General features: G+C 42.4%; 1 protein-coding gene across 1 annotated transcript in view; it reads left to right on the forward strand.

The window, feature by feature from the left end:
- The window catches only part of LOC135559337 (ubiquitin carboxyl-terminal hydrolase 10-like), a 28,183-nt gene extending 4,762 nt beyond the window's left edge, over nt 1–23,421 (forward strand). The window contains 15 exon segments of the mRNA XM_064993511.1: nt 3,707–3,775; nt 4,267–4,312; nt 4,701–4,760; nt 5,613–6,360; nt 6,362–6,828; nt 11,148–11,239; nt 11,359–11,468; nt 11,706–11,764; nt 11,859–11,962; nt 13,411–13,510; nt 13,722–13,899; nt 15,131–15,296; nt 16,227–16,371; nt 17,355–17,420; nt 20,051–23,421. Coding sequence (XP_064849583.1) covers nt 3,707–3,775; nt 4,267–4,312; nt 4,701–4,760; nt 5,613–6,360; nt 6,362–6,828; nt 11,148–11,239; nt 11,359–11,468; nt 11,706–11,764; nt 11,859–11,962; nt 13,411–13,510; nt 13,722–13,899; nt 15,131–15,296; nt 16,227–16,371; nt 17,355–17,420; nt 20,051–20,238 — 2,598 coding nt within the window. The 3' untranslated portion in view covers nt 20,239–23,421.
- The last annotated feature ends 1,500 nt before the right edge of the window (nt 23,422–24,921 follow it).

Raw genomic sequence — 24,921 nt, forward strand, 5'->3', positions numbered from 1 at the left:
TCAGCAATGTTGGGCCCTCATTTGCGAAGAGTTACATATGCTTGAACTGCACTTTCTTTTCTCTGTCTCCCTTTTCATGTCCCACAGTGCTGGGAGGATTCTGTGTGGTTAGCGAGCTTCTTTCAACTGTTCTTTACTGCTCCATATCATTGGACACCTTCCCCTCACCATGCACCACCAACACTTGTTTTATTTAGAAATATTTTTTTATTTGTTGCCTAATGAAAGACTTCAAGGTTGTCTTTTCAGTGCTGTAATGTTATGCAGATATGTTTTTGGCCCCTGCTATTCTGTAATATGCCAAACCAAGAAAAGTCAACCATGCGATTGAAGGACCAGTTCACCCCACTGTGCAGGGCTGTCGGTGTGCAGCAAGTGCAAGAGACCTTCAATTACACAGTGCCACTGGGATTAACTTAACCTGCCTTCCCCATGCTGGCTATAAATATCTTTACATAGCAGTGTATTGCTGTGGCCAGCACGTGGCTGGGTAGAGTACTATCCCACTGTTAGTGTCTGGTCTGGAGGGGGATTGCCTTGTCAGGTTTGTACCGACATTTTTAACGCCTTCCCTAAAGATTCCCATTTAGATGAACACACATTGGCCTTGGTCCAGTTGAGTTTCAAACTGATTGATAATGGCAGAAGGGTGTGGTTGTGTGATTTGGGGATTCCTATATTTATGAATATTTGAAACATCAGATGTGGGCCATTGTAAATTAACTATTTTTTTTTTTTTTTTTACCTTTATTTAACCAGGTAGGCTAGTTGAGAACAAGTTCTCATTTGCAACTGCGACCTGGCCAAGACAAAGCTTAGCAGTGTGAACAGACAACAGAGTTACACATGGAGTAAACAATTAACAAATCAATAACACATTACAAAAAAGGGGAGTCTATATACATTGTGTGCAAAAGGCATGAGGAGGTAGGCGAATAATTACAATTTTGCAGATTAGCACTGGAGTGATAAATGATCAGATGGTCATGTACAGGTAGAGATACTGGTGTGCAAAAGAGCAGAAAAGTAAATAAATAAAAACAGTGTGGGGATGAGGTAGGGGAAAAAGGGTGGGCTATTTACCAATAGACTATGTACAGCTGCAGCGATCGGTTAGCTGCTCAGATAGCACGTTTGAAGTTGGTGAGGGAGATAAAAGTCTCCAACTTCAGGGATTTTTGCAATTCGTTCCAGTCACAGGCAGCAGAGTACTGGAACGAAAGGCGGCCAAATGAGGTGTTGGCTTTAGGGATGATCAGTGAGATACACCTGCTGGAGCGCGTGCTACGGATGGGTGTTGCCATCGTGACCAGTGAACTGAGATAAGGCGGAGCTTTACCTAGCATGGACTTGTAGATGACCTGGAGCCAGTGGGTCTGGCGACGAATATGTAGCGAGGGCCAGCCGACTAGAGCATACAAGTCGCAGTGGTGGGTGGTATAAGGTGCTTTAGTGACAAAACGGATGGCACTGTGATAAACTGCATCCAGTTTGCTGAGTAGAGTGTTGGAAGCAATTTTGTAGATGACATCGCCGAAGTCGAGGATTGGTAGGATAGTCAGTTTTACTAGAGTAAGTTTGGCGGCGTGAGTGAAGGAGGCTTTGTTGCGGAATAGAAAGCTGACTCTTGACTTGATTTTCGTTTGGAGATGTTTGATATGAGTCTGGAAGGAGAGTTTACAGTCTAGCCAGACACCTAGGTACTTATAGGTGTCCACATAATCAAGGTCGGAACCATCCAGGGTGGTGATGCACGTCGGGCATGCGGGTGCAGGCAGCGATCGGTTGAAAAGCATGCATTTGGTTTTACTAGCGTTTAAGAGCAGTTGGAGGCCACGGAAGGAGTGTTGTATGGCATTGAAGCTCGTTTGGAGGTTTGATAGCACAGTGTCCAAGGACAAATTGAATTCTTATTACTGCATGGATCCTCAAACAATACGAATGACCACCCCACTTCCAATTATTAATATGGGGAATTTGGTTGTGTGTAGTGTGAAGTGTTGCCAGTACTCAACTCAATTTGAGGTGCAGCTAGAAGGAGTAATCCCTGGACAGGGCTTGACATTAACTTTTTTTTGTCATTTGTCCAAAAATTGAAAAATGTTACAAGGAACCACTTTACAAAATAAAATGCATTACCGTATTGTTTACCATAGAGAAGAGAATCAGACAAAAATGTTGGCTGCACTCTCCTTATTGATGACTTTGCATGTTCAAGCCTGTCTCTAAATAAAACACTGCCCCCTTTAAGGCTCTCCTGGAGGATGTTTGGCCACCTTTTGGTAGCCTATAAATAATTGCAGCATTAAATTGACAACCGTATACTTGTATGTCCACGGTTTAAAACACTTTGGCAGAGTTCTGGGATGACAGATCCAAAAGTCATAACCACTGCGCATAAAAGTAAAACAATGAGACCGATGAAACTGATCAAACAGTTTTGCTTAATGTTGATACATTTTTATTCCTTCATATTATAAGCTCAATATTTAAATAAAATGACAGTTTATTATGATATAGTTTCAAAATGTTGGCCACCTCCACAACAGGCACTGTCCCACAGCCTCTGGTCTTGTGACCATTTGATCTAAACTAAGTGCCCTGAGTATGTCGACAGAATCAAGCCTTCAGAGGTTTAATGTTAATTATCCTAAATTATTTTTGTTAAACATGACTGGTGTTTACCCTATATTTATGTAATTAAAATTCTCATTAAAGTTTGGCTACATCTTCTGGCGCCTCCAAGTCCGCATCGGTTTGGACATGAGGCTGTAGCTGATATGCATATCACATACACTTTGTCATGTAGGGTTTTTATTTGACCTCTGATCCAATTCTGATTGGAGTAATTGTTTGATAGTGTGATAATAAAAAAATATCTACTTGTCAGTTTTGGGCAACTTAAATCTGTTATTCTTGTCCTGCAAGCATTAATATCAAGCCCAGCTGGATGAACCCATGGGGTCACAAGTCCAGACCAGCATACCAAATAATGATACTTCACTGCCATTAACATTTTCCTGCCCCAGAACATTGTGAGCATGTTTTAAGTTGTTACATTGGGGGACATAAGATTGATAAAATAATGCATTGTGGCCAAATGTCAGCCAAGATTTCAAAAGCATTGTTTTGCTCCACTTTTGAAGAAACAAAAAAAGGGACTACAATAGTTACTTGTAGTTCATTCCCTTAGAATGTGTTACATATTGGCTGAAGACAGTGAGTTGGGTATCTCCATTTGGCTCAGTTCTCTGGGAAGTGGGCTGCCGGGAGCCATTTTGCCATTCTAATGCTGCATGACTCGTCACTTTTTCATGTTGTCCCTTACTTTTACCCAAACCCATGGCGCAATCTGGGCAGACTGATAGGCAAGCCCTCTCCCAGGAGGCCTAGTTTTACTTCTCTAACGGGTCTGTCACAACTGTATCAGTTCATCAGTAAGAGGTGTACTCCTTGTCTGTAAAGTTCTCTGTAGACAAATGGAGGGCGAAAGCAGACTTTTTTTCAACGTGTGTTTCTCATGGCGTCTTGGATGTTTTAGCAATATTTCACACTTACGTTTCCTACACATGTTAATATTGATGATACCATGTAATATATGTAGTAATTTAATAAATAATATATTGATTTTAAAAGGTTGCACATGATTATCCTCCGTATGTTGAATCAGATGTTTTATGTGAATATATATTTTCTCTCTGCGCAGTATATCTTCGGCGAGTTCAGCCCTGATGAGATCAATCAGTTCTTCGTGACTCCACGATGTTATGTTGAGGTAAGACAAAGAGTTTTGAATGAGGCTTGAATTAAACATTTTTTCACATACGTTTCCCCCAGCTTATAGCTGTTTTGACACCGTCAAGTCTACGGTTTTAAGTGTTGGTGTGCTGTTTGCTCTTAATGTTAACCGGGTCAATCTTAAGAATGGCCTTTTGGAAGCTCATTAACACTCAAACCGCTGAGTTTATAGATGTAGTCCAGTGTGTTTATCTACTCTGTCATTGTGTCTAAAACACAGAGAAGACGATGGTTTATTGCATATGTTCTCAGTTTAGTGAGTGTGAACAATATAAGCCACAAAATAACATGTTATCACCAGTACTGTCATCTGCCCCCCCCCAACATGCACATTACACAGATGTGATTCATTGATAAGCAGGAATGCCCAGACTGACAACAGTCGTGGTCTATGAGGTTAACACTGTTTGATTTACTTTCACTAGAAGTGTCTTTTTAATTTGTAATCTAATCTCTGCTCTTTGACAGCTTCCCCCATTCAATGACAAAGTCTCCTGCGTCAGTCAGTCTTCAGGTAAGAACGTCTACTGGATTTCTCTTAAGTTATTTAAGTTCGTCTTGTAGACCATTCCAATCGTCATCCGCATGAGGCCGGCCAGCGATCTCTGGGTTGACAACACTCTTGCCCCCACATGATGTAATGGTTACGACCAAACTCAAGCATACATACGCCCATTTGTGCTAGTTGGATCCAGACCTACCTGACTGAACTGCATGTAAGAGAGTGACAGTTTAAGTCTGAATTGACATTGTTTTAAGATGACGTTTAACTTGTAAGAATATGTCCAAGCATACCTGTAGGGCAGGGATTTTGGAGCCAACAAGTTACAAAGTCTGTCAACTATACCCCTCCCCTGCTCATAACACTTAATTTTTTACCCTGATTTGTATGAATTATTCAGGAAGTTACTGCACTCCTGCTGTGCCTTACATTACGGAGTCTATGAGACGGCAGGTTTGCGGTGAGTTTTGGGTCCGACACTCTGTGCTTATTATTTGTTGCTGAAGCACTCAATCCCAGGTCTTAAAAACTGGTGGCTTTCTAAACCTTGCCCCTATTTACTCTCACTCTTGCCTGTCCGTACGATCTGTGAGGCTTTGCATGCTTAGATGCCGTTAAATATCTCCTCTCTATTGCATTAAACACATTGGCACCGCAGCAGTGCTTTAAGTTGACTTGTGATTGACTTGTATACCCCCTCCGTCACTTAACTGGATGGAAAACCCTTTTTTATTGGACTTAAGGGCATAGTCATGGTCTTATATGGAAGCTAACAATTACAATAGGTATTTTGTTCTGCTAGGGTTTGTCACTCAATGCATCATTATGACTCTGGAATTAAATCCCTTTGGTAAAAACACTAACAGAGGACACTCTAATCCACAGAGAAGAGCGAATCTCAAAGGAACTCTAACCATACCTTAATTCCCCCTCAGGGTTTCCGGTGTCTGGTTTGTATGGATGACCAGTCATGTCTTATATAGCCCCGACGTACCATTTTCAGTGTTGGATCTGAATTTACTAACGTTTTCCTCATGTTCACCTTCAGCTGTTTCTCTCACTGCCTATCATCTTTCAATTTGCAATGTTAGCAACTTGCAAGGTCAATGTTTGATATATTCCATTGAGTTTGTGACAGGTGATGAAGTTGGAAATTGTGTTGTATATTTCATGATGCCGGAATTTGTTTTGGATTAGTAAGTATGAATAATTGGTCACCACAGTATTTTATTGTCTTGTGTGAACCTTTGTTTTCAGTGCAGAACTTTTGTGCCTTATGTTCACAAGCTGACTGACATATCCTCCTCTACAGGTGAAGACTACCAGCACATTGAGTTTGGTGTGGACGAGGTGATGGACTTGGAGCCCGTGGGAGTGAAGGATCCTCTCTTCAAGGTGTCCAGCACTCTGAACCCCCAGGCTCCAGAGTTCATCCTAGGATGCCAGCCGTCTCCGAAGGTCCCACAGACAGCCGCAGCAGACGGCGCACACTACAACTCCCTGGACGGCCCGGACGGCCCCGACTCAGAACCCTCCGCCATGGACAGCAACCAAAACTGCCAGGATGGGGACGGGGGCCCGGGCAGCCTGGGCCAGCGGGAGAGGAAGAAAAAGAAAAAGCGCCCGCCAGGATACTACAACTACTTGGAGGGCTCAGGCCCCAATAGCGGTGGCATGGGTGTGGACGGGCCTCCTGGAAAGGGGTTGGTGAATGGACACGCTCTTAGCGGCCCTCACCTCGGGTCGCAGGACATGGTTGGTAAGACGTTGTCAGGGGGTGGACTTTCCACCTCAGCCCCTGTCGCTACGGCAGCAGCGTCGGCTGCTGTGAATCAGAGGACTTGTGATAGCCCTGATGAATCGTCTTTGGACTTCACGAGTGGAGCCGCCTCTTTATCAGATGGTAAAGATGCGGCCTCCTCTTCTTCCTCCTCTTCTCAGAGCAGTGGGGTGGCAGAGGGAGGCAGAACTGCAGAGCAGCAGCCTGAGACCATGGCTCCAGAGAGCCCTGAACTGCTGGGCAGCGGCGGGCACAGCCCCTGCCCCACCTCCCCCCTCAGTTGCTGTGGCCAGCCCCCCTGCCACCATTGCTACTGCTACTACTGAAGAAGAGGAGGAGACTAAGGACAGTGGGGTGGCTAATGGGCTGGCTGAGCCCCATGCTGACATCAGTGCAGACGGACACAAGGAGGCCTCTGAGGCATTGGAGCAGCCCCAGCAGCAGGCCCCAACTCCCTCAGTGGAACCTGCTTCCTCCCCAGACTCTGAGGCCCAGCCGTCAGTGGCAGATCAGCCTAAGTCGCCTGCCTCTCCGGCTACGCCCGCTGCCAACCCCCTCAAATCCTGGGCTAGCCTCTTCCACAACTCCAAGCCTCTGCCTGGAAGCCCTCAGGCCTACGTGGAGGTGAAGAACGTGGTGGAGGTAGTGGCTCCCTCCCTGGCCGCTGTGGAGCAGCATGAGAAGGCTGGGGAGGTGAAGGAGAGCCCTGTCCATGTATCAGAGGATCCCATGGCCCCTAAACTTGCAGGTAGTGTACTCTCTCCAGCCCCACAGTGTGAGGAAGAAGAGCTCACAGGTTAACCCTTATGTCCTTTGGAGTGTGTTAGGACTGTCCCTGACTAAAAAAATATATATATATTTTGGCATTTCTACCTATCTGCGTGCCAGTTCTGGTTTTCATATGCACATTTTCGTTGAAGTTTCATTTAATTTATAACTATCTTTGGATCTCAAAATCATTGTCATGTGGTTCATCAAAAATCTATATGAAAATGATACAAACCGAAAAAGTGGCTATGTAACAATAACCTATAAAGCCAACCAATGAAAACATTGCATTCGGCAGGTAGAACACATTGGCTACGCGTGGCCTGTCAGTAACTTGAAACGTATTAGCTATTGACTTGGGTCCGGCCTGAAGCTCCTTGCACATTGTATAAAATATTCTGGGCCCCCGTGCCAGTGAACTCTGGACATGCAGCTGTAGGCTATTTGCGCAAGGGATAAGAAGTATTCAGGTAGGCCTATTTTATGATGTTTCCACTGGATCAGAGCACGACATTCATCTAAAGGGAGAGATCTGGAAAGGTTTTTCAAATACATTGAGGAATTATTGAAATTCTCAATGGCTGTAGAAACAGACTTTGTTTGCTTGCTGTTTGAGGTGAAGAAAACATTACTTTAAGAAGTTCCACAACTCATGAGTGGTGGTTTGTTAAGACGATCAGAAATACCTTCAGATCCCCAAATGGGCACATTTATATGCCAACATTTGCGCGCAGGCCAGGTAACCTATAGGCCTACTTCTATGCATAATCAGGTGCGCATCCTTTCTCAACATTGACAGGAGCGCTCCAAACAAAAGACTGACTAAATTGACAACACAATTTTAATGGAATGAAATAAACCAGAACTTGTTTCTCATAAGTGTAGCATAGTTTGTGTGCTCTGCAAATAACCTGTCCATTCCGACAGTGAGAACGGTAAAAGACTGGAATAATAATAATATTGAATGCATTCATCTTTTTTTCAATTTTCGCCTAAATGACACCCAAATCTGACTGCCTGTAGCTCAGGCCCTGCAGCAAGGATATGCATATTCTTGGTACCATTTGAATTGTGAATTGAGTGTAGGAGAATATAACGCAATAGATCTGGTAAGAGAAAATACAAAGAAAAAACCAACCTTTTTTTTCAACCACCGTCTTTGAAATGGAAGAGAAAGGTCCCAGTTCCAGCTATCACACTAGTTGTAATTCTGATGGTGGCCACAAGATGGCAGCAGTGTATGTGCAAAGTTTCAGACGGTTCATAGTTCATAACTTGAACTATGAGCGAGCTACAGGACATTTAGTGGGAAGTCACCCAGGTACATATGGGCAAATCGTGAAAGACATTTGCATTCATATTACATTTTTTTGCAAGAATATCGTCAAATCTGTATACTTGGACTTTGATTTAGCTTTTCCAGTATTGGTAGCCATATTATAAGTTCAACATTTACAAAACAAACCGTTTTCATAACTTCATAACTCTCCATATTCTTATAATTTTTGTCCAGAAAAAAAGGCATCCACCAACATTTTGCGACATACAGGGTTTCCTGATACTCCCATAAAGCCCAGCTCATTGGCTATCTAGCTAGCTTTGTTTGACCCCGATTGGTTCTTTTTTGACAAACAGTCGTTCAAGAGAAGACCGCTCACGTCAGCGGCGTGCCATGAAGATGTTGCGCTCTGACCAAATATGGTGTCCTATAGGATATACTACACCTTTAATAATATAGTGAAGTCTTGTTATGTTCTAGGCTCTCTGAGGAATACATACAAATGTGATTTGACTCATTGAAACAACGTTTAGGGTGAGATTTTCGCAGATTCCTTTCTTTGCAAATTGAACGACTGAAATACAAAATCGATCGTGCATGCTATATGGACCTTTTTTTAGGATATGAAAAAGGATTTTATCTAACACAACTTCATGTTATCTCTGGGATCCTTTGGATGATAAATCAGAGCAAGATTTCAGAATGTAAGTACACATTTCGCCTTTAGAGGTAAATTTATCAAGCCTATCGCTGTGAAAAGGTGTTTTGTTAGGAGCTCTCCTCAAACAATAGCATGACATTTTTTCGCAGTAATAGCTACTGTAAATTGGACAGTGCAGTTTATATTAAAGAATTTAAGCTTTCATCCGATATAAGACGCTTATATGTACCGACATTTGTTTCTTTCAAATCTGCAATGATGACTGACACAAGGCGCTGCATGATTTACAACTGTCCCGTTGACTGGATGCCGACCTCTTAGAAGTTTTAACGGACTTTACCGTAACCAAACAAATATTGTAGATTAGAAATTATTGGAATTAGCCATGTATGTACTGGTGATATATCTCATGGGGAATTGATAGACCCTAACAGTCAAAAGCAAAAAATTCTCACAATTAAGTTATGAAACAATGAATGTGCACAAATTAGCAGGAGGGTGCACATTCTGGAGAGAGACGTGCATTGTGCCGCCACACTCGCCTTCTTGAGCTGTGCCTTCGCGATGGATTAGTTCACTGAGATGGCCGCGGTGGGGGGGATATATACTGCTCGCCTTTAAAAAATCTTGGTCGACCAACAGCCTATCAACCACTCAGATATTTGTGGTCAGCCCTAGAGTGAGTTGACAGAACTATACCCATTGATTATTATAATAGTCATTAATTTGGGCACTTTTCATGTTCTGTATGCATGTGCTGAAGTTCAGCCTACCATCCACTTGGTGTCAACATTGGGGCGTTTAGCTAGACTGATACACATGAGCACCAGGTGGTGCTAACACTCAATGCTTGGTCAGATCCAGATTACTATGACACATCTCCATGACATGCTTTACTTCACCACCCTATTTTCCCAAATAATTCACCAATGAATGGAGCTGGGGAATGAATAGCAGGCCATGTGACCCCAGGGAGACTCCCATGTAGCCAACTGGCCTTGCTGGCGTCAAAGAGAGTCATTGTATATAGCAGTAATACTATTACATGTTGAAGGCCTCTATTCCAAACTGCATTCATGAGAATACAGGCATAGGGTGGGCTTTAGCTACTGCTTTACCAACAATGTATGAGCAGCACTAATTAAGTACCATTACAATGACATCAACCTTATGGATTTGTAGATGCAGTAGACTAGAGCAGGATAAATCTCTGACCTCACACACAGAATATAAAATAAAATTGCAAAGCTACATAATGAGTTGATCTTGTAAGCTGCCTAATTAAAGGGGACATGTAGGATCATATCCTGATTACTAATTTCCCAACAACAGCCTCCAGGTGTTGAGACCACACAGGGTACACTGGTGGTTTTAAACAGCCTGTGACAGGGAGGATTGCCATGTCTGGGTAATATGTGTTTATTGTCTTGGTGGGATTATTGCTTGTCTCACTCAGTGGTATGACCCTGGGCTTCCTCAGGCCTCATAGATGTAGTCCTGTGTCTGGAGGAAATATACAGAGGCCTTCTCAGTGGGTTACTTAAGCCTGTCATCCTTTTTGTAAAGTGGGATTTTTCATCTGAGGTATTTATGAGAGAGGGCTTCTGGGCATTCTAATGTGCTTCTGTCTAGATAAACCTGATGGTTTCCTGTGCTCTACGACGGCTGTAAATAATTCAACCAGGCTCCATGTGGTTGCCTTCACCGTTCAGTGGAAAGGCTTATTTTGTACCCACTATACAGTGCTCAGACAGCGTGCTCCTGTCAGGAAATGAACAGGAAACTATTATAGGACCCCTTACTGGTGTCACCACTACCACATCTCATTTTGATTTCCAACCCTGTGTACGATTGTATCTCATCTGGAGTGTGCCTTTACTGTTTAGGCAAACTATTTCTCTTCTCTCCTGGAATGATCGTTTCACTTTTAGCAAACCTGTTATCTATAAAAACCATGTCTCTATCATCGAGGTTGTTCATATTATGATATGTAAGTAGGTGGAACTATCAAAAAACTGCTTGCTATTTTTAACCCATTGTTTTCCCATAATGTGATTATGTGGTGGTGTTCTGATATTTTCTATGTTGGAATGTCTGTCCACGTTACCATGGAAGCTGTGTTGCCAGTGACAGTCTCCCTTCCTAGGCGTGGCACAGTATCTCCTTGTTCTGACAAACCAGCCTTGTGTGCCACTGTCATATGATGCAGAGTTGGAAGAAGGGACACGATCTATATAGTACAAGGTGTAAATTGATATTTTTTGCCTGAGGTTTACAAACTAGCTTCTATTTGAACTTTTTGTTTGATTTTAGTAAGTGATGTGTGTTCAAAATCATGTGTACTTGTTTGAATCCTCAGAACTAATTGAGAATGTGAAGTTGATACACAAACCAGTGTCTTTGCAACCAAGAGGACTGATCAACAGGGGAAACTGGTGCTATATCAATGCTGTATCCTTTTCTCAGTTGCATGTGAAATGCTTGAATCACATGTCATAAACAAAATGACATTAAATGTCTGTATTTAGTGTTCCAATGAGGTGATTTTGCCCTTGACTGCCACCCCCAAGACATTGCAGGCCCTGATTGCTTGCCCCCCCATGTATCACCTGTTGAAGTCCATTCCCCTGTTCAATGACACCCAGAGACCCTGTACTTCCACACCCATGATGGACAACTTGTAAGTAGCCTCTCTCCCTGGGAGCTGACTGGCTGTTTTTAAAAGTCAAATCTCACAATCAATAGAGGTCTTGTTTGTGTGCAAATACGCAGCGACAACAAATTCCTGCCTGAACTAAATTGGTTAAACTGTGTTAAGAGTATTGAGAGAAGGTGTTAATGTGTTCCCGCTGCATTGGGTTGGGTGTGTACTTCCTTTGCTGATTACAACTCCCTGACCTTGTTCCACTCCCTCCAGTGTAAGGCTTGTCAATGAGTTCAACAATATGCCTGTGCCATCCAAAGCCAAGCAGCAAGGTAAGCTGTCTGTCAGCATCTTCTAAAAGAGCTAGAGTTTATTGTATTTCCTGTTGATGTTCATTTGATGTGTTCCTTGTTGCTTTTTCCATAGCTGCTGGTGAAAAGATAATAAAAGACATTCGCCCAGGTGCTCCTTTTGAACCCAACTACATCTACAGACTCCTCACCCTCATCAAGTCGAGTCTCTCGGAGAAGGTAAAGCCATTGGGCATCCAGACCAAGCTTTACCTTCGGCCTGTAAAATGAGTAATGTGTACTCTGAGGTTGTACTAGCAATTAGGACTGGGAGATGTATTTTATTCATTTTAATGTTTTAGCGCAGAATATCGCAACACTCTTTTTTTTTTATGTCCGATGGTTGTCATGTTTTATTTTTGGTCTAGTCTCCTTTGCTCCCTCTGTGCTGTGTGCACCTTACCATTTACACACACACTAAGTCCCTCTCCCTGCCACTCACAACAACAAAGATGAGAGATCACTTCTTCCTCTCTGACAAACAGTTTTCAACTTGCCATTTGTGGTTTGGTCCAACCGAATTGGTCATAAGGAGACTGAAACACATTGAGACATTATTTTACTGTAATAGAGGAAGTTAACCTTTCTAAATGATACCTTTTTTATGTCTCAATGTCTCAAGTTGCTCACAGAGCAGACACTACTAACAGGAGTATCAATGAACATTGGTTCTGGAAAATGTGTGTTCAGCATTTTAGCCAGAGACTGTTAAACTAGCTGTCTAGTCTGTTTTATAATTGTGCAATAAGCATAAAACACAAATATAAGAAATTCTAATTCTGAGAAATAAGGTAGGCTACATGATTTCGACGTCTGAACAAAGTGGACAGGCTAGCATGCTTTTCAAACAGTTGGAAACAGACAGAACGGTGTGTTCATAACAATTATACCTTGTTAGCCAGCAAATAGGCCCAAGTTGGCTAAACTTGAAATATAAAGATTAACTGGCTACTCGGTAGCACATGGGCTTGAGTGATTGTTTGAGACCTGTGTTAATGTTCTATAATGCCTGCTACAAGAAGTTAGTCATTATTAGTGAATGTGCATTATACATGGTTCTGGTTAAATTTGTTACAAAAAGGGTTATTTTCACAGACTGACTTGTAAGCTAGATCACCTGCTTTTTTGCAATCACTGAACTATTTTTGATAAAATAATTAAATTATTAGTGGCTCTTATGGTTGTGGAAGACTTATATTTAGCCTAAGTATAACTTCACAAGCCCTGAATTAGAGCAATTAAACTGAAACACTGTGTATCGCCTGTTTCCTGACACTGGTTTTATGTAAAATTCCACATTCTCATCAGTACACTTGAGTCTATGCACCGGAGGCATTCAGTCTGTACCTGTCTGGATGGTACAGTGCATGGATACATGTACAAATATCCATCCGTTGGTGCATGAGACATGCTGACTCATTACTGACTCATAATCATATGACGTGTAATTAAAAAAGCTATTCCAAATGGAATGAGAGAGCTCTTGAGGCAGACATTCCCTATGCGGTTTAGATTGTATCTCCTGTCCTGATGCTCAGTAACAGCTGAGGCAGTGGTGTTGCATTAGAGCGGAGGCACTCTTGGCACCGTGGTCTCATTAGTGCTGATGGTTGTGCGTTCTCTGTCAGGGTCGACAGGAGGATGCGGAGGAGTACCTGGGTTTCACCCTCAACGGACTGCATGAGGAGATGCTGGCTTTGAAAAAGCTCTTCTCCCCTCAGGAAGAGAGTAAGTAGTGCCATGGTCTAAATCTGATGCAAGAGGTCTTACAATTATCTATTTACACGTGCTCTCTGCTTATGAACTTAACTGATCTAGTCCGTTTTCATTTCACATAATTTCCTTATGTTCTTTGGCCTCACTGCTGAAGCTGGATCTGCTCTATGATTTCCATTGACTGTGGTTCTAAATCAGTTGTCTTTTCTCCTGTCTTGATCAGAAGCCCCCACACCCAACGGCCCAGAGTCCCAGTCAGGTGTGGATGATGCTGCTGCTGATAAGGAGGAGGGGAGCGAGGACGAATGGGAGCAAGTGGGCCCCCGAAACAAGACCTCCATTACCCGTCAAGCTGACTTTGTCCGCACCCCTATCACTGACATATTCGGAGGGCACATCCGGTAGGGTAACACCGATGACTTGTGTTGACTTGTGAGGTGTCAGGAAACTCACGCACAGTTTCTTTACATGTGAGGTGTTGCTTATAATGGAAACTTAATGTTGTTCATGACGATATAGTCAAGTCAATGTTTTGGTGGACCCAAAGCCTTTACTACTATTTCCTTGGAAGAAAAGCCTGAGGCTTGGAAAGACACCTGGCTTCTCCCACATGAAGCCAGAGTGATGGTCAGTCACTGAGTGTTTCTTTTCTCCCTGCCCAGAGCTTATTTTTCTTAAAGCCCAGCAGCAGAACTGTGGCACCAGTGGTGTCCTTGCCCTTCTTTTTATTGGCTGTGGTGCAGGTGCTTGGTATGACAGGAGAACAGAGAGTATAGTGCCATCTTTATCTGGGCCCCCTTGGGCTTGTTGCCCTGGCACCACCTCTGGGCCCCCAGCTCCAACCTCAGCTGAGGATGCCATCCCAAACAGGCCTGCCACCAGCTGGCTCTGGGCTTTCTCTGCTCCAGAAGCACTCTTCAGAATAACAGCCATTGTGTCCTGGTCGGTGGCCTGGACAGCCAGGCGTGAGACACACACACACACACACACTCTAGCAAAGAAAGAATCACAAAACAACTTTGAAAGTTTTGGACCTGTGAGGGTGTGCCTGGGCCAAATGTCATGCTCTCTGAGGTTCTTCTCTGAGGTTCTGATCTGGCACACGCCTGGCCTGACTGGGTTACAGATCACTTCAGAGGATTATTTTTCTCTGAAAAAAGAGAGTAGTTAAAGTAAATGGAACATAAGGGCAGACCTTCAGGAAGGTCTTGGTTGAACTATGCATACCCACTGAGTTCAGCTACATTCACTTTTTCAGTCACTCGAGTCAGGATAATTGCTTTGGCTGAGGGGAATCATTGGAGCAAGGTTGAAATTATTTTCAAAATTTAAAGAGATTAGCATGACCCGTTTCACTCATATGGCTGTCAGAGGGCTATGAATGTTAGTTGTTTTTGCCATTTCAACATTTTGGATCAGTTTCTGCCACTAAGGAGAATTTGAGGAAGGAGAGGGGATGATTCATAAAGGTGTAGTTTGACCCATACACTTTCCTTCAAAGCTGTGATGCTGTTTTCTGAGGTCAAGATGTCGTTGAGACACTCAAAACCCATTACTGTATGAAGCTTTGTGTAATGTCCTTGTATGCATTGTATTTCATTGTCTGAAGTGGGGTATATTTGTCCTATGCAGGTCGGTGGTGTACCAGCAGAACTCTAAGGAGTCAGCCACCCTGCAGCCCTTCTTCACCCTGCAGCTGGACATCCAGTCAGAGAAGATCCGCACTGTTCAGGAGGCCCTGGAGACCCTGGTGGCACGGGAGTCAGTTCAGGGCTACACCACTAAAACCAAGCAGGAGGTAAGGGTCTTACACACAGTACACCAATGCTACTACTAAACCATTACAAGGCTTGGATGTGTTTGCATATCAGTAATTCTGATTTCATGCTCAATCGCTTGGTTTTTCCCCCACAATTAGTTGAAGTATGTTGATCCAAACTTGAATGCTGCTTTGAAAACCTCCAATTGATTTCCATTTGTTTTTCTTCTGCAATCTGAAACAAGGATGTGGGCATGTTGGCAGTTAAAAGTAAAAAATGTAGTGTTTAGACAATGAGAATATTAGTTACTGTGGTGTCTCGTTTCTTTTAACTGGAGTATTTGGGATGCTCAGCAGCACACTCCAGTACACAAAGCACTCTCCCCTTGATGGGCCCCTTCTAATGGGCTGAAGTAGTCGGACTCTTAACAGATCGTCTTCCCATTGGCCTTGTTTCTCTTAATAGACTGAGGGCTGTGTTGTGCGTGTGGACTCTAAAGCATTGTTTATGTTTCATGTCCTCTCTGACTGAGCTGCCTGGCGAAAACACATTGTTTTAAAGCCACAGTATAAGAAGACAAATGTGCCTTGCATGCATGCATGCTTCTTCTGTATGGAAACAAAACTGGTGAGGGCAACATCTGTTGGACAGCTGTGTTGTTTACCAACCTCATCAGCTTTTATTTTACAAGGCAGTTGTTACAGTACCTTGATATTGTTTTAGAAGTAGTTGGGGTCACTGTCTGGTTCTGACAGTGAAGGTGTAAAACCCCAGTGATTCACAAGTGACTAGATCAAAGCTCACAGCAGGCTCTTAGTGTAGGCCTGTGTGACAGTGTGTGCTGTTTTTTTGTCTAATCCCTGGATAAATTGGGAGATCCTGTTCTGGTTTATATTAGCTGTTTGATGTGGCTCCACTTTGTCAAATGGTCCCCGGGCTCAGTTTGATAATCTCTCCTGTGTTTGCAGATTGAGATCAGCCGGAGAGTGACCCTAGAGGAGCTCCCTCCAGTGCTGGTGCTCCATCTCAAGAGATTTGTGTTTGAGAAGACTGGAGGCTGTCAGAAACTGATCAAGAACATTGATTACCCTGTAGACCTGGAGATCAGCAAAGGTACATGATTCACTGAAAAGCCTCCACAAACCATTGGATGAAGTCCCCATATAAAACACATGCCCCAATTATTGAATTAGCACCATTGAATGTGTGTGAAGCTCTCTTATCCCTGGGTGAGAAAGGCAATCGTTCATAACACACTTCACAGTCAGCATCTGATCATTTTCCAGTAAAGACTAGTCTTTCCACAGTCTGGGTCCTAGTTAGACACACACAGGTTTAGCTCACTTATCTGACATTGCGTATTTAAACGAGGGTGCTGGGAAGTCGTCATCAGCGGCAGGGAGAGATGATTTGTGGGTTGACCTCATACCGTTAAAGGCCTCCTCATTCAGCCCCAACACCCAACCTCACACAACTTTACACCTCCTCAGTCCTGTGCTGGCCAGCCAGCCTGCCTATGTTTACTGCTCTGCCCGGCCTACCCTACAAGCCCTGAACCCACAGCACACGGAGGAAATATTTATAGAGGACCCCCCCCCCAAAAAAAATACCATGTCAGGTCAACATGTCATTAATATCTGAGGGAGCCTCTGTTTCCATCTGTCCCATGTAGGAGGTTCATGTGGGGTTTCTGTAAGTAATCCTAACAGCACGTCTACCAAATCCCCACAGACAAGGTCCCAGGAGCTTGAGGATATTAGTACTGTAGATTTACAGAATAAGCATCAGAATGTGGAGAGAATCCCTGGCTCGTTCCAATGTAAACTGGGTCCAGCGTGTTGGGTCTCCTGCGGTGTATAAATTATAAAAAGTAGGCTTTATTTTGGTTTGGCATGAGTGGCAGCCTGCCAGCATTCTGCGTACGATTTACCAAACGCTACACTGGTGTATTTTTATAGCCACCTTTATTTAGACGGGCTGGCTTTCATGGCACACAGACCCAAATAACTATAATTGATGGTGCTCTGAGGGAGTATCTTATACATTTTGTTTCTCTCTGTGATGTGGCTGTACTTTATTAATTTGTCTCTCCTTAGATCTCCTCTCTTCAGGGGTGCGGAGTAAAATATTCAAAGGCCAAAGAACCTACAGGCTCTTTGCAGGTATGTACTATATATACTGATTTATGATCAACTACACACCTCTACTTCTATACCCACAGTGTCACACAAATGGTCATAATCATTCAATTATATGCATTGGCCCTATGCTACAGGCAACAACATATATAGTCTAGCATAAGATGTATTCAAACATTAAGTTCAATAGTTCATAGGATTCTCTTTCGATGTGTTCAGACTCGCACTGAGGTTTCCTTTCATACTCTGTTTATTCCACATGCAATCTCTGACTGATTATATTGATCCTTTTGAGTTGAGCTACCTTGGAAGTCTTGCTTTTGGCAACTGTGTTTTTGATAAGAAGCAGATTGAACTTCTAGGAGTCATGACTTTGCTCTTGGAAAAATGTTATGTTTTGGACAAAACTCAATTGACCCTTCACTAAGCCACACCCAATCATTTTCAGCAATCAATGGAAAGCAATAGTTGTCAAGTCCTACTCCTCAGACAAGCTCACGCTTAAATCTCATGAATGGCAATAACTTGAGTTTTCATTATTTAAAAATAATAATACTAATTAAATGGCTAAATAATAGAATACTACTACTTGGTACTGTGATTCCTGAAATACAGAGCCTATTTATCAAATCTGAAATTATACTTATGTTACATTGTTTGCTAGCACGGCTGGTTAGGTAGTTCTGTCTCATTGATCACCAAACGTTGCTAATGCTAGCTAGCTCAGCACTTAATGTATGTTAGTTAGATAAGTTAGCAATGTTATGAATCTGCTGTCGATGTCAGGATAAGATTTGAAATAACTATTTAGCTCCAAAAAGGGTTATAGCTTTGACTGCATGCTGACAGTGAATTCAGAGCCATTTAGTTACACTATAAACACAATTTTACCAGGTTCCTGTGAAGAAATTGTAATGACAGTCCACCACAACATAGCCTACCCAAGTTTCCTGACTAGCAAGGTGTAGTCTTTTTTAACAGTAACCAAGGGATGCGGGGCTTAGCAAAGGGTCAATTTCAGGAAAGGTTGACTCAAACCATGTTTAGAAACTTTTAGTGGGAGCAAAATGCTGTTTCTGCAAATTTCTTAATGCCCTACCAAATTCTAGTGTTAACATACCTGTTTAATGTACTGGACAGTTATGATTTGTCTATGGAGAAAGGTGCAGGTGAAGTGTTTCTAGACTAGAGCATTACCCCAGACTTTACCACAGCCCTGCCCCCCCCACCCCTATAACCTCCTCCCTGGCAGGACCAAAGGGAATAAAAGTGGGCCTTCATTAGGGAGCTCTGCCTGCTCAATGAAAACATCTCCACTGTGCTGCTGTCTGGTGTTCAGTTAACTGTTATTTCCAGCAGCTCATTCAGCATGTAGTTCTCCTGCCCCCTCCTCCTCTCTCTTCACGCCTCACTGACCAGTTTAAACAGAGACAACCTCCACTGTGGATATGGGGGTCCTGTTAATCTCCCTGTAGTTTGGAGGTAAATTGTCTTCAGCCGTTTCTTTTCCTTTCAGTGCAGAAAAAGGCTTTCCTTGTCAAAAATCTGTTAGTATAGTAACCCCTAGCAACTTGCTATAGCGGTGCAGTTAATCTTTTACTGTAAGATCCTGGAGGTAAAAGTTTTGCCTAGTCTCTGACCATCTGGCCCATGGGACGGAGAAAGTCTTGATGAAAAGGTTTCATGCTACACAGTGTGTAATATGATAACATAACAGTATAGTAAATATGTAATATAAGCGCCTTTGGAAACTTAATTCATGCCATTTTAAAATTCTGCCGCCAGTGAAAAGGTGAACCTATGCAATCAAGCACTTAGGGGGAAAGTTGTCTCAACTACACACAGGTTTTTCTTGTTTCCCTCCAGTTAAACCAACCATTCAGTTGTGGTTGCACATATCTGTTGTCAGATGAGGGGGTAATGATGTTACTCCTTGCCTATAGTAGCTTATGGTTTTAGTACAAAGATTGAGTTACCGCCTGAATCTAGTTCTGTGTCCAAATCAAACGGATCTAACAAGATTGCCATGTTTACTCAACTTAATGAGTTATTTCTGCCTGGTAATAACTGTCACTGGCTTAAATCCGAAGCCCAATTTTAAACGTGGTCTTCATGGTATCATAGTGTTTCACTTTAAGGGCGTTAAGTCCATTTGGAACACGTGTTGCCAGCCTGTAAATACGGGCACAAAATGGACAATGTTATTTTCTTTCCACATTCTCCTGCTGTATTTACTTAGGTTTTTTACATTTCGTCATGATTGATGCATTGCCAAGAATTCTTACGACACTTGATCAGATATGTGAAAGAATTATAATAGAAGTTTGCTTACAACATGATATTTAATGCCTACATCAATAACACACTGAAATGGTGGCCTCTGTAAGGCTAGCAACCCTGGTCTACATGCCTAGGGTGCCCCAGAAAGTTTCTGATATCAGTAGTTAGTTACTGGCTGTGACCTTGTGTAGCCAGAACCAGATACCAGAATTACTTTTTCATTTGGACATTTTAGTCATTTAGCAGAAGCTCTTATCCAGTTAGTGCATACCTCTTAAGATAACTTGGTGAGACAAACATGTAAGTGTATTTTTCCTCGTTTCAGTTTGATTTCCGCCTCTGACAAGCTTCCATTTTGTGTGTCCCTGTCGCAGTTGTCTATCACCATGGGAACAGCGCTACAGGCGGCCATTACACCACGGATGTCTTCCACATTGGTCTGAACGGCTGGCTGCGCATTGACGACCAGTCAGTGAAGGTCATCAACCAGTACCAGGTGGTGAAGCAGACTGCTGAGCGCACTGCCTACCTGCTGTACTACCGTCGCGTCGACCTGCTGTAGACACCACACACACGTTCATGCACACTCAGAGGAACACTCGATTTACACACATTCAACTACACGTACACTCCCACTACAGACATACACACTCAAGTGCACATACACATGCATACATACAAACTAATGAACAGGAACACTGCCCAACTTCTTGCAAGATTTTCTCCCCCCCCTCGTCCCTGCTTTTCCAGAGAGCCAGCTTTTCCAACAATGCCTTTTTTCCTTTTATCTTTTTTTGAAAGAGTTAGAGGGAAAAAGGACGCGTTGTAAAATATTTTCCCTGTGATGGCTTCCTCTTCTCTGTGCGTCACTGCTGTTTTTTTAATGCTGAGAGGAGAGACTGTTGAATGGACTGAAGGGAGGGGACCTTGAGACTCGCCTCTGAACCTACAGCCTCGTTCAGACTGGGAACAGTGGGTACTTTACCCACAGGACGAACTATCTATCTACAACACCAGACTGCAGATGTCCGGTTGGGCTGCTGGAGAGAAGTCATCTTTTTTTGTTTGTTAATCTACTCATTTTTTTTTTCATCTTTCTTTTTTTGTTGTTGAAAATGGCATAAAATAATCAGTGTTTTGCCTTTTAGCAAGGGGAGTTGTCCTAATGAATTTGCAGCAGTTTAAACACCTGTTGAAATTTTGTCAGAGTGCATCGAAAAAGGCCCTGCACCAGCAAACAGCAAAACATTACCGAATGAGTCTCTTTAACTCCAGAGGCAAGATGCTCTTCATGGCCACCGTCTCTTCTTACTTCTCCACCTTCCTCACTTTCCTGATGCTTTTAAATCTAGGTAAAACTTGAGCCATCAAAAAAATAGAAACAATTACAGGAGAAGAGGTGCTGCTACAGTGTGCTGAAACTAAACAGCTTTGTTTGAAAGAACCTTGTGTTTTCTGGGTGTAGAATTAGAAAGAATATCTAAAAACAATTTTAATGCGCTTTAGGATTTAAATGATGATATAAAAAAAGAAGCTACTGTGCACGTATAATATATCTGATCAATAACAAGATGTGGATGTGCTAATGCACACTTGCAGATATTTTAAGATTTAAAACTGTTTAAAAAAAGAAGAAAAAATAGAGACATCTGAATCAAGTTGAGTGTCACCTTGTTTGGCTCCTTGAGTGGCTGTTAGTTCTAAGGATTTCTGAGTACTCTGGAGCCCTGGAGAGATACCAGTGAAGACTGAGATTCCACCACAAGCACCAGCCCGTGTTAATTTTATACCTATCCTTTCCCCCCTCATCCTTCATTTATCATTTTTTCCTTGTTCTGGTCTAAAGGTTCCATCTATGTATAGGCGGTCTGCCGTTGTAGAGTTACAACAGCCACATGACCCCTTACCCACCCCCAACTCACCAGTAAAAGGGGGCTTCCTTAGGTTCGCAGTGCAAAGCTTTCTAATCCAAATCTCCACTCAATGTACGAGTCCAACCCAGTGAGTGTGACAACTGTAAGTCAAATGTCTGTAAAGTTTATGGGAATGTACCTGACCTGTGCATTTCCTCTTTTGTGGCTGAGTGCAGTTCCTCTCCAGTGAGAGAGACTGTCCATGTTGAGAGGAAGTGGATCACATCTGCTGCTTGGCTCTAGAAATGAAATCCCCCACAACAAATGCCCACAAAAGGAAATCATGTTTGTTTTTGTTTGAGACCTTGCTTTTGCATCATCATTATTCATTGATTGTGTTTTGAGTTTTGCTTAAATGTTATTTTTCATTTTTTCAATAATACCATGACCGTTTCCCCAGAATTATACTATATGGCATCTAAATTGATATTTGAGCGAAATTTCCCAAGGTAAAGCACAACAATGAATAAATTGGACAAGGTCTTTGATTGATCATATATATATTTTTTCCTTTAAGTTTGAGCCATAGTTTAATCTTAAGGGACATTTCAACAAAACCAATGTCAGAATCTGTCAGTATTTAATCCTTTACAAAAATAACATAACTGGTACATTAATTTTCTGAAGACTTGGTGCATTGTGGTTTACCCTTGTATACTCTGTCCTTAATGGGCAAAGCAGACCATTTTCTAAAGATCTTTCATATACTGTATACACTTTCTCACATACACACTACGTGCGCACACACACTTGGCCATTAGATAAAGCGAGGTACACAACTGGGAATGGGTCTTTTGGTAAGGCGGCTCTCACACTTTCCCATTTCTGACCACTGGAAGGTGAGGGCAGTGTGAAATCATTTTTCCCTCATTGGAATAGCAGAGCATGCATTTTAGATCCAACAGGAAGAGCTTATTTTATCCCATTTCTCACTTTGTAGTTCTCTCACTGATGGTAGCAGAGACTTATTCAATATACCTGTATCCCCTTTTATTTGAAGTGACTGGAAACTCTGAGTAATGGAAATAGTTATCTTACCATGTGCAATTTCTGTGTTGCATACTTTATTGAGTTTGGAGCAGTGTCATTTAAATTGGCCACACAATTCCCTTCCCATGAATTAGCGTTGAATATTTTGTCCTGAAAAATGTGTTATGTTAGTGACTGCAATTTTGTAGTCTAAACTGTGCAGAATTTGGTTCCCACAAGTCATTTGCTTATTACTTATGGGTATCTAAAGGTAATTTTGTTTAAATTTCCAAGTGAAACCAAAGGTTACTTCACATTGACCCTGTTGGCTTTCATAATTGCGCTAATGCGTCTGTCTAATTTTGGTTTCACCTCTGCATCATAGGTTCTGTTGCCACAGCTCATGATTCATTCAATCGGCATGCCTCAGTCATTCCATATGAGGAAATTGAGCTGATATGTTCAGATCATTATAAAACTCCTTAAGTGTTAGTTAAATTGTGCTGATGGCTATGTGGTCATATCTGATACTCATTGTGACAATGTTGGTTTGATTTGTTTTTCTTTCCCCCCTGAAGAATGTTTTGAAGAAGATGGTTTGAAACAGACACTAAAGCTTTCAGAAAGCTTTCTGTTGTACACATTTTATCCCTGAGTCTTTTTTATGATTATGGTTAGGATATGTGCTGGCGAATCGCTTCAATGATGTCGTTCTGTTTAGTTTGTGCTTCCTAACACGGTTGTCTGCTGAGGGCTTGTGTTGGGATATCAAGCTGAAAACTATATGCTGTCTTTTAATCTTAATCCTCCAGCATTCTACTCTTTTTGTTTATTGTTCAAATAAAAGATTGTGGAAAACCGAAGCCGTTTGTTAATGGTGTAGTCAGAAGACTGCTTAGCTACTTCTAGTACTCCTAACATCTGTAGTCTCTACACACCTTCAACTGTCCTAGTACAGACAATGTCACAATAACAGCTTGGTCTCATAGACTGGACATAACATAGTAAATGTGAATCCGGGACACTCAAATTAGTATGGTATGGTCTAGAGGTAGACCGATTATGATTTTTCAACGCAGAAACTGATTATTGGAGGACAAAAAAAAGCAGACTGATTAATCAGACAATTTAAAAAATATATATATTTGTAATAATGACAATTACAACAATACGGAAGGAACACTTTTTAAAATTTTAACTTAATATAATACATCAAAATCTATTTAGTCTCATAATGAAACATGTTCAATTTGGAACAAATAATGCAAAAACAAAGTGTTGGAGAAGATGTAAAAAAAAAAAAAAAAGCTAACATTTAAGATCCTTGCTCAGAACATGAGAACATATGAAAGCTGATGGTTCCTTTTAACATGAGTCTTCAATATTCCCAGGTAAAACGTTTTTGGTTACAGTTATTATAGGAATTCTAGGACTTTTCTCTCCACACCATTTGTATTTCATATACCTTTGACTATTGGATGTTCTTTTTGGCACTAGTATTGTCAGCCTAATCTCGGGAGTTGATAGGCTTGAAGTCATAAACCGCACAATGCTTGAAGCACAGCGAAGAGCTCCTGGCAAATGCAGGAAAGTGCTGTTTGAATGAAAATTTACGAGCCTGCTGCTGCCTACCTCAGCTCAGTCAGACTGCTCTATCAAATCATAGACTTAATTATAATACACTGCTCAAAAAAAATCAAGGGAACACTTAAACAACACAATGTAACTCCAAGTCAATCACACTTTTGTGAAATCAAACTGTCCACTTAGGAAGCAACACTGATTGACAAATTTCACATGCTGTTGTGCAAATGGTATAGACAACAGGTGGAAATTATAGGCAATTAGCAAGACACCCCCAATAAAGGAGTGGTTCTGCAGGTGATAACCACAGACCACTTCTCAGTTCCTATGCTTCCTGGCTGATGTTTTGGTCACTTTTGAATGCTGGCGGTGCTTTCACTCAAGTGGTAGCATGAGATGGAGTCTGCAACCCACACAAGTGGCTCATGTAGTGCAGCTCATCCAGGATGGCACATCAATGCGAGCTGTGGCAAGAAGATTTGCTGTGTCTGTCAGTGTATTGTCCAGAGCATGGAGGCGCTACCAGGAGACAGGCCAGCACATCAGGAGACGTGGAGGAGGCCGTAGGAGGGCAACAACCCAGCAGCAGGACCGCTACCTCCGCCTTTGTGCAAGGAGGAGCAGGAGCAGCACTGCCAGAGCCCTGCAAAATTACTTCCAGCAGGCCACAAATGTGCATGTGTCTGCTCGAACGGTCAGAAACAGTCTCCATGAGGGTGATATGAGGGCCCGACGTCCACAGGTGGGGGTTGTGCTTACAGCGCAACACCGTGCAGGAC

This window comes from Oncorhynchus masou, chromosome 2, assembly GCF_036934945.1.
Source record: "Oncorhynchus masou masou isolate Uvic2021 chromosome 2, UVic_Omas_1.1, whole genome shotgun sequence".
Lineage (NCBI taxonomy): Eukaryota > Metazoa > Chordata > Actinopteri > Salmoniformes > Salmonidae > Oncorhynchus > Oncorhynchus masou.